This window comes from Gossypium raimondii, chromosome 5 (assembly GCF_025698545.1).
Source record: "Gossypium raimondii isolate GPD5lz chromosome 5, ASM2569854v1, whole genome shotgun sequence".
NCBI lineage: Eukaryota > Viridiplantae > Streptophyta > Magnoliopsida > Malvales > Malvaceae > Gossypium > Gossypium raimondii.
In genome coordinates, this window is record NC_068569.1 from 28,013,786 (window position 1) to 28,023,744 (window position 9,959).

Sequence of the window (9,959 nt, forward strand, 5' to 3'; positions counted from 1 at the left end):
ATGTGAGATTACTTTGTTTGGTTCATTTGGCTAGAATGTAAGATTATTTAGAAGCGCATTTTACCAAATTGTCCTTATTATAAAATGTAAGATTATCTAAAAGCACATTTAAGAAAAAAACCTTAAATTGATTAACATAATAAAAACAAAAGATAAATTAATTCAAAATTTAAGATTATGTCCATCATCTAAAATAACTTAAGAAATGAGTTATAAGAGATTACAAATATAAAATTAAAAATAGCTAGAATGTTGACAATACTCTTATTTTGAAATATTATATTTAGCATACTAAACGCGTGATAAATATATTTGAAACACTCCAAATATTTGCTATATTTCTTAAGAGCTAATAATGTAATAATTAATCATGATAATTTTCAACTTTTATCTTTTTAATTACATATTGTGGACTAAATATGACAACTATTACCTTAATAAATATTAAGATATTGAAATTTACTTATTAGAAACACATATATTTTTTGTGGTATGTAAGGTTAGGCAAGATTCGATTCGAAAAATTTGATAAAAATTAAATTTTAAATTAATTAATTCGAGTTATTTAAGTTAATTGAGTTATTGAATAAACTTAAATAAGAAAAAAAGTTAAAAATTTCAGTTTAACTCGAATATAGATTACAAAATTCAAATTATCTAAAAATCTAAATAAAAAAAACAAAACTACGCCATTTTGATAAATAATTATTTATCAACCGTACTCACGCTTCATCCATATTGACGTCTATAAATTTGGGTGTAGAGCAACTTTCATATTTGAACACCCCCTTTTAATCACCACCGTCCATTTTCCCATCACAACCGTCAATGTTCCTCTTCACTCTCCCCCTTGCACCTTTCCTGCTCCTCCTCCTATACTTCATCGTCCGGCCAGAAGCGGTCACCATACCAATAAAAAACCGTCACGTGTTCATAACCAGCGGTTCGAGTGGCATCGGCTTGGCCTTGGCTCAAAAAGCCGTGTCAGAAGGAGCTCGTGTCTCTCTCCTGTCTCGCTCCCTCCATAAACTGGAGGAGCCCACGGCGTCGACGTAGCAATCTTCGCTGCCGACGTCCGCGAATGCGACGCCGTGGAAGGAGCAGTGGTGGAATCTGGGCCCATTGACGTGCTGGTGGTTAACCAGGGAATATTTGTACCGCAAGCATTGGAGAAGCAGGGACTGGATGAGATAAAGTTGATAATAGATGTGAAATTGATGGGGAGCTTTAACGTTATCAAAGCGGTTTTGCCATTGATGAAGTAAAGGAAAGATGGCGCGCCAGCTGCCATTGCTCTTGTCTCATCACAAGTCGGTCAAGTAGGTTCATCACTCTTGTCTACTCGTATCTCCATTTTTTTTCTTACTTTATACTATTTATAAAATTATAAAGCATTAATTTTTTTATATTAATATGTATAGATCGTATAATTAAATTTAAATAAAATTTATTATTTATTTATTGTTATAAAATGGCAGATTGACTTTAGTATTGCCAATTAGAAAAAATTAGTGATATGGAATTAGCTATATTAATTCAATTAATAAATTAAAGATAATTAATTGTAATATTAATATTTTCATTAATTGTGCATATTTTAATTGGTATAATAAAATTTAACCTTTAATGTGTACACATTTTGTCGACTTGTCTTGATTTAACAAAATTAGCCTGTAACATTTGTATAAATGTGTAAATATTGAGACTAAGTTTGTTGAATTATTTAGAATCAAAATTAATTTGACAAAATATATAAACTTCGAGGTTAAATTTGTTATTATATAAATCAAAATTATGTGCAATTGACAGAAATTGACATTGTGATAAATTGTCTTTAATTATTTATTTTCAAATTTGAGAAAGGAAAAATTGCTCCAATTTTGTTTGAGAGATATAAAACACATTTTCTATAAAATAATAGAATTTATAGTTTATAAAAAGAATACAAGGACATTAGGAGGTAAGCTAGAAGTTTTGTTTAAGGGTTAATGTATTAAAAAGCTTAAATTAAATTATTAATTCTTAAAAAAAAGTTAAAATTATAATTGTTCTTAAAAAACCTAAATTATTTTTTTAATTTTAGAAGGAATTTAGTTATTTAACCAATTATATCTGTATGCGTTTGTAATTAAGTTAGTGAGGCTATGACAATAAAGAAAAGAAAAGAGTAAGAAATGCCATGTCCAAGGAAGTTTATTTTAGCAATTTCAGATTAATATATATATAATTTGATATATAAATTGGAGGTTGTAGTAATGGTAACATTATTGTATTAAAGTATGAGTTATTCATTGTTGTAATAAATTGCTATAAATTATAGTTTCCTTGATTGATTTTCTTTTTTGGGGGTAAAAAAATAGGTAGGCATTTAAGCAACAAAATTTGGGCTGCGAGGGCTAGCAGAAGCTTTGCAACAGGAGCTCATTTCTGATAACCTTCATGTCTCTCTAATTTTCCCTCCTGACACTGAAACTCCTGGTCTTCAGGAAGGTACCACATTTCTTTTTTCTTTTACTATATTTATGATAATCCCAGCCCCAGCCCTTTTACTCACAACATATATATATGTATATATATAAGATTAAAGTGTTGTTTGCGGCATTTGATCTCTTTGTAATCATTCAGCTCTTACAGGGTGTTTATACATTACCTATGTGTCTGCTCTGCTTCTCTTAATATCACAAGCTTCACATCCTTTTTTTTCATTAATAAAACTATGATTTTGGCTGAGAAAAAAAGTCAATTTGGGTGTTACAATGCATGATAGTAAATTTCATTTTTAGACTTCTAGTTTGTTTGAATAATAAATAAATTATGTGTAATCCACATAGGAATTCATATATATGCAACGTCAATAAGTTAAAAGTATTAATTTTTTTATTTATTTTGATGTGATTTGACAAAAAAATATCAATTTAATGCCTAAAAAAGTAAAAAAATTTAAATGAATAGCTAAAATGATTTTTTTTTATAAAATTAGAGGGCTAAGTAAATTATTATGCCTTAAAATTATGAATTTTGGCTTAAAAAAATCAATTTGGGTGTTAGAATGAATTAAAACCAAGATAGTCAATTTGATTTTAGAGTTCTAGTTGTATCACTTGCTGTTAGATCTAATCATGGGTTGGGCTGAGTCGATGCAAAATTTTAGATCTGTTTTCTAGGTCTGACTTGACTGTAATACATTTTTAATATAATTTTTTTTTCTAAAAATGTAATACATCAAATACATTACAAATATTAAAATAATTGTTTCCCAACCAATTGAAAATACAAAAAGGAAAAACATATAGGCGTGTGATTCAAGTTGGGCCGGGCCCGAGCAAAAAAAATTAGCTTGAGGCTAACACATTTAGAAAATAAGTCTTGTTTGTTGTCAAATCTTATTTTTCGAGTCTATATTTTTATATAAATCTTCTCACTTTTCAAATAAACTTCAGGACTGGACGAATAGCCCGGCCCATAATTAAGTCTAGCAACTTGTTGCGCACTGTTTCATTAATAAATCAACACCAAACTCTTTTTTTTGCACTAGTAAAAATTTCGATATATAATAATTGCATTGATTTATTTTGCCCGATTATATAGACAAAACAATATGCACCTATTGATACATGAATGAGGTTGAATAAAAGTTATTTTTTTACCATTTAAACTTTAAATTATTTAAAGGTAAGAAATAAGAAATAATAAAATATTTTATATAATTTATGAGTATATTTCATATTTGTAAACAGTTATTTTATTTGTGAAGTTTATTGATATAATTTTATATAATAAATAAATATTTTATATTTAAAATTGATTTATTTTTAATAGAAAAATAAAATGAGAGGCCAAATTGATTGGACCTTTGGTCTACTGTTGAACTTGTTAAATCTTAAAAAATGAACAACAAAATATAAGTTATATATATATATATGATCAAAACTCTTCAATTTCCGTTACATCAAATTTAGTTAACATCCAACTTCTAATATCCTATACATCAAAACCTTGACATACACAAAGCTAGAAATATTCTACCCCATTTAGGAAAGTTAACCCTTTTTCCTTTTTTTTGTGCTAACAAATACTAGTTAAGCCAGAATCCACATGAAGAAGGTAGACCAAAGTGTGAGGGAGAGTGCTGCTACTACATAAGTCCAAAGCATTATCACTGATGTTTCACATTGACCCAGCTGAAAAAATTGTGTCATGGTACCTGCCAATGTGTTCGTTACACTACCCAGTTAGCATCCACATATATATATATATATGTGTATAAATCGTATATCATTGTCATTACCTACTGCCATTGCAGGTGGAACAGCAAATTGAAGCATAAGAACGAATTGATATAACTTATTCTCTGATGCAATCAACCCCCAATTGCGAGCAGCCATAACCACACCGATCCCCAACGCCGGCAACAATATGCTCCTCACTGCTATTATCCCTATTATCACACTTCGACTCACCTCCGATCCTTTTAGACCTGCACCAACACCCACCATTTTACAGATATCAGTTGATTGATACTGAATAAACTCTTGTTGTAAGAAAAATAAAGAGAAAACAGTAACCTCTCAAAAGGTTTGCTCCCATTATCAAGGTCATACATGGAATTGCTGCCTCCCTGCATTTAACATCATCATTTTCATTATTAAAAACAATGAAATCAATATATAGGATGTGGAACAAAGGATTCATACCCGAACATATATGCAGTGCTGTCAATTACACGAAGTGGAGCTCTGTTTCCAATCATTAGTTTTCGGATTGGAGACACTATCCCGATTATAAACCCAACAATCTGTTTAACAAATCCAAAAATAATTAAGTTGTAATATAAAAACATATTTATATATAAAACATGAACCATTAATGTATTGAAATGAAAGTTATATAAATATATTATAGATTAAATATGATCATTATACTTAAAATATATGAATTTTCGGATTTAATTTGTGGCATACCGCAGCTACTGCTGTAGGTGCAAATACTTTCTTTAGGTCAACCTTTTTGGAAATGATCTTCATCTGCTGCATTATTTTCTTCCAAGCTGACATCTATATTCCGAAATCTTCATGAGACACTTAGCTAGTACTTCAATCGTGTAAGTAAAATAGTGTGTTAATGAGTCAGTGAAATCTCGTTTCAATTTTTGAAGGTTTTCATTTATATAAACAAAAAATAATGAAAATCAGAATTAAAGCTAAAAAATTAGATGAAAAAGGGAGCAAAGATAATACACCTTTATGATTTTGGCATCGGAAGGGGTAGGATGCATTGAAATGGTATGGGCATTGGTTGAAGGAAGAACAGCTAATTCAGTGGAACTCACTGCAACTGTTTCAGAAGGGGTCTCATTTTCAGTGCCTTCATTTGTATACAGCCGCATCATACCAAACACGTATGACCATATTAATATCCCTCCCATCTGTATAATTCAACCCCAATTTTATTATATAACATAAACACCTATCCCTCTATCTATCTCAAACTCTCATATAATATATAAAGAAAAACAACTTAAAAATGGATATTGAAAAATAATCAGATATCTATACCGCTAAAGATAGTGAAGCATATGGCCTAGCAAGTAAGGAACAAACAGATGGATCTCCAAATGGATTATTTGGCTCCTCGCACACTGCTGGAACCATAATCAAAGGCAGATTCCCTAGATTTCCTGTTCAATATTAAAGGACAATTTAATAACCAAAACATAAATAAAAAATTTGAAAACAGATATTTCACTTTCAAAACTACATAATTATCTTAAAATTTAAATTCATCTATTATTCACATTAAATCCATTAATCCATAAAAAGCGAGAAATCTATAACTATCTATAGTTATCAATAACAAATGTACCGGCAGAACAGCAACCAATGACAATGCCCCGAAAATGTTTAGGAGTTTTAGTGATTTTGATGAGAAGCCAAGCCAGTATTGAACCGAAGACGAATGTGAGCAGAATATTCAATGGCATGAACCACCTGTTAAGCCAAAAATGAACTCCTTACTCTATAAAATTTACCCTACATCTATCAGATATATAAGTTGTGATCTCCAATGTGTTTTAAGATGCATCTTGCTGGGGAGAAGAAATCAAAACCCCTGATATCTGTATATCCATGGACCAAGTAATTTAAGGAAAGACAAAAGAACAATCTCCACAAGGTATGGAAAGGAATGGAACTAACAATGTAATGAAACTTTGGAAAGTGATCGATTCAGCTAAGCTGGAGGCGGCAATTGCAGGACTTAACACATAGAATACAATCTACAAAGAGAGTAAAATATGAATTAGTAAGTAAGTAAATAGAAGAAATAAAGAAGAAAGGGTTGATTTAAATGTAATTTACATTGTTCAGATGGTGGTTTGCTTCAGGCCCCAAGAGCTTTATGCGATCCAAAGCAATGAAGAAGCCAATCCCAGTCATCAATATTACCTTAAGAACGGGCATCAGTGCTACAATGAAGATATTTAGAAATCCCATTGGCCTATATTATTACCTCTCTTTACTTTTTTTTCCTGAAAATGGAGAATAAATTTATATGATTTCTCAATTCTCTAAGCACCCCAAACAGATCATTATCGCAACTTCGAAAACTCAAATCTTTGACAATTTATAGTTTTATTCTAAGAAATTGCTGCGCAACTAGGAAACAACGAAATGGGTTTAAAGCTAAGATATGTGTTCTAATGTGATAATCATTTATATAAAATTAAAGTTTTAAATTATAAGATAGGCATGAAATTAATAAACTGATTCGAAATTATTAAATTTCTATATTTTTCCCAAATTTCAATGATAAATAACTGAAAACTTATAAAATGATAACAAAAATATATAAAATAGTATTTTATTAAATAGAATTATTTATTTATTTATTTATTTTATAATGCCTGCATTTGGCGATAATCTCTTCCAACTCTTAAATTGGAGAAAAAAATACACTTTCAAATTGCAATAATAATAGTGTAAATAAAAATTATTTTATTTTAATTAACTAATATTAATTATACTAAATTACGGTACACCATGGTAACAAATAACTTTATAAAAGATTAATATAAATAACAAATAATTTTTGGTCGAATAATTACGTACAAAATCTAAAAACCATATAGGCTTGAGTTTAAATATTATTGTGTGTATATATTATTTTTTATATAAAACGATAAAATACTCTAAAAATAACATAATTTATTTTATAAAATAATGATATTTTGTTATTATCCAACTGAGTTTATGTTCGATTGATGTTGATATTAACACATCAAGTACTTAATATATGGTATAGATAATAATATTTGTATGATTATTAGTCGATATATCAAAGAATCATTTATTATATTGAATTAAAAATAATTTAGATTTTTAGGGTTATTATTAGCTGCACTATAAGTGGAAAATAGTTGTGCGTTAAATAATTAATCAAAATTTTAGACAAAAAGTAAAGAAAAAAAGGGGCATTTTCAGAATCACTCCCATTAACATTTTGATTTCTATTCTCTAGCTAGGTACAATGAGGTCATGTTGCGGAAAAGCTACCTACTTGCGTCGAAACGTGGCCCAAAAAGACACCAAAAAGAAAACATTTAAAGAAGTTTTAAACTTTTGAGTTGGAATTTCATCATATTTAAATATAAGGGGTTGGTTTTTAGTTTTGTTGATACAATAAATCAATAACAACAAGGGGTGGTGAAAAAGAATGCCAGTTCAGCTGTGATAATTGGAGGAGGAGGAGAAGGAGATAGTTAAGGTTGTCATTTAGGGTTTCCCAGGAGAAAATGAGCCGATGTTTGGTTTCTCGTGTACCAAGGTTTATGTTGGGAGTCACCCCTTGTCATGTAGTGTCATGTAGTCAACAGTGTGGGGGGTTTACATGATCGTGTGGTTAGCCAGGTGGTATGACCATTATAGGTCAGTTGTTGCCATATAATGTATTGTGTGATCTTGGTTTGACACTCTTGTCCTTAAGGTTGTACAAGGTTGTTATGCTTTAATGGTCCTCGCAAAAAGGTGTGTAGTAGGCTCTTTCCAAGCTGGTTCGGACAAGATGTGTAAGAGGTTATCTACGGGTCGTCATAACTCCTACATGAAGGGTCATTACAGACGATTCCTAGTGGAAGGTTGTATGCAGATCACTCCCAGCAAAGGGTCGTTTGCAAGTTGCCTTATGTTTTACCATAGGTCATGTTGAGGTGAAGGGTATAACAAGTTTAAATTTAAACCTAAACTATTCTTAGAGAAGATGAACATGCACATGTCTTATTTGGATTTATTTGGCCTAAGTTCAAATATTATTTCGATTATCAATCCAATTATGTTTTATAATGATTAATTTTGATAATAATTATTTAGATATGTATTATTTATATTTATAATTATATTAATTAAACTTATAATTATATATATATTTTTACAACTGTGATTTGAACCTAAATTCTTTTAGAAAAATAACACTCGACCAATAGGTCGCATCTTAGATTCAACTTATAAATATATTTAATTATAATTTGAAAAAAACGTTATAATTAATTAATTAGTTGGTTAGCCTCCTAGAAGTAAGAGGCTCTCGAAAGTAAGGGATGGGAGAGAGGTTTTCTCAATTAGAATAAAGAAAATTATTTTATATATCATGGCTTCACAAGCATGTTTAAGGTGTGTCAAATATTTTATAAGGTATACTAAAATTTAATATATAAATAAATGTAATACTTGTCACACTCTCAATTCATCTGTAGAATCTAAAATATTCCATAGATGATATATCAAATAATTACTTTAGCTATTTTAGCTAATAGATATGTCTAAATGGTAATTTAAAAAATTGGAGTGGGGTAGAGGAAGCAATAATTATAATCGTTCCATACCCATTGCCCAACAAAAAAAAAAAAAAAAAATCTACCCATCCCGCCCCACACCCACTTTTCAAAAATAAATTACTCCATTTGAAACATATCAGATTGAAATTCCATTGGACGGTTTGAATTTTACCAGCTCTAGTTTAATCAAATCAATAATGTTGAATTAATATATAAATTATAGTATTGATGAGCATATTATTTTTAATATATTAATTTGAATTTATTGATATTTTCAAAATATTGTTGATATTTATTTATATCTTAATTTTAAGTTAATAAAAATATAGGTTGTATGCATAGGAAAATATATTTTAGTCACGTATGTATAAATATGCTAAATATAAAATAATTAAAGTTATTAATAAGGTTTAATAACTTTATTTGGATAGAAATATTACATTATTCGTGATAAATAGAATTATATTGATAAATTTATTAGACCGAGACTCCATCCTGCATATTGGATACATAAATTTATTAATTAAAATTACAAATCCAAAGAAAAAAGGAGTAGAAGGAAACAACATCTATCTCAATTAAATGTTCTGATAGAAATAGAATTATATTGATAAGAAGAAAGGAGTGAAATGAAATAACATCTATGTACATACCTTTGGTAAAGTTGTGAAGCCAAGAATTCCAGAGACCTTTGTTCATATAGCAATGCGTTCGGAGGCTTAGAATATATAGGAAACCAAAGCACAGTTTCTCATGCATTTCAAATACCAACAACTTATTCCATTAGCTAAAACAGCAGAAAGTTGAGCATTTATAGATACTTGCTTAAAACTGTAAAATAAAATGGATGGTTTACTATAATCATGTTAATAATTTATTTATGGAATTCAAGAAAAAATATTCTAGTAACTTCAGCTATATTTTAAATGGATGACTTTAGGAAGTGCCATCTGACATTCACTAAAACAGTAATTGAATAGAAATATTTCATTATGCAAAAGAAATTATATAATCATATTTAATTATAAAATATATCAATATATTGTTTGGTAAATTTCAACCTAAAAGTAAAAGTAAAATGATGAATTTAAATGTAGAATATCAAAAACTTTCACAACCTCATCATCATGAT

The 9,959-nt window shown here is 29.1% G+C and overlaps 1 protein-coding gene and 1 pseudogene across 1 annotated transcript; one reads left to right on the forward strand and one right to left on the reverse strand.

Annotated features, from left to right (window-relative positions):
• Positions 1 to 802: 802 nt before the first annotated feature.
• Positions 803 to 2,714, forward strand: LOC105766934 (3-dehydrosphinganine reductase TSC10B-like; annotated as a pseudogene).
• Positions 2,715 to 3,888: 1,174 nt separating this feature from the next.
• On the reverse strand, positions 3,889 to 9,622 carry LOC105765797 (protein PIN-LIKES 3). Its single transcript, XM_012585047.2, has 11 exons — positions 9,481 to 9,622; positions 6,357 to 6,526; positions 6,195 to 6,274; positions 5,863 to 5,987; positions 5,556 to 5,677; positions 5,240 to 5,425; positions 4,962 to 5,054; positions 4,695 to 4,795; positions 4,566 to 4,618; positions 4,289 to 4,477; positions 3,889 to 4,204 (listed from the first exon to the last, which is right to left on the reverse strand). Exons 2-11 carry the CDS (start codon positions 6,489 to 6,491, stop codon positions 4,080 to 4,082), a joined length of 1,209 nt encoding a protein of 402 aa, XP_012440501.1. The 5' UTR covers positions 6,492 to 6,526; positions 9,481 to 9,622; the 3' UTR covers positions 3,889 to 4,079.
• Between the last annotated feature and the right edge of the window lie 337 nt (positions 9,623 to 9,959).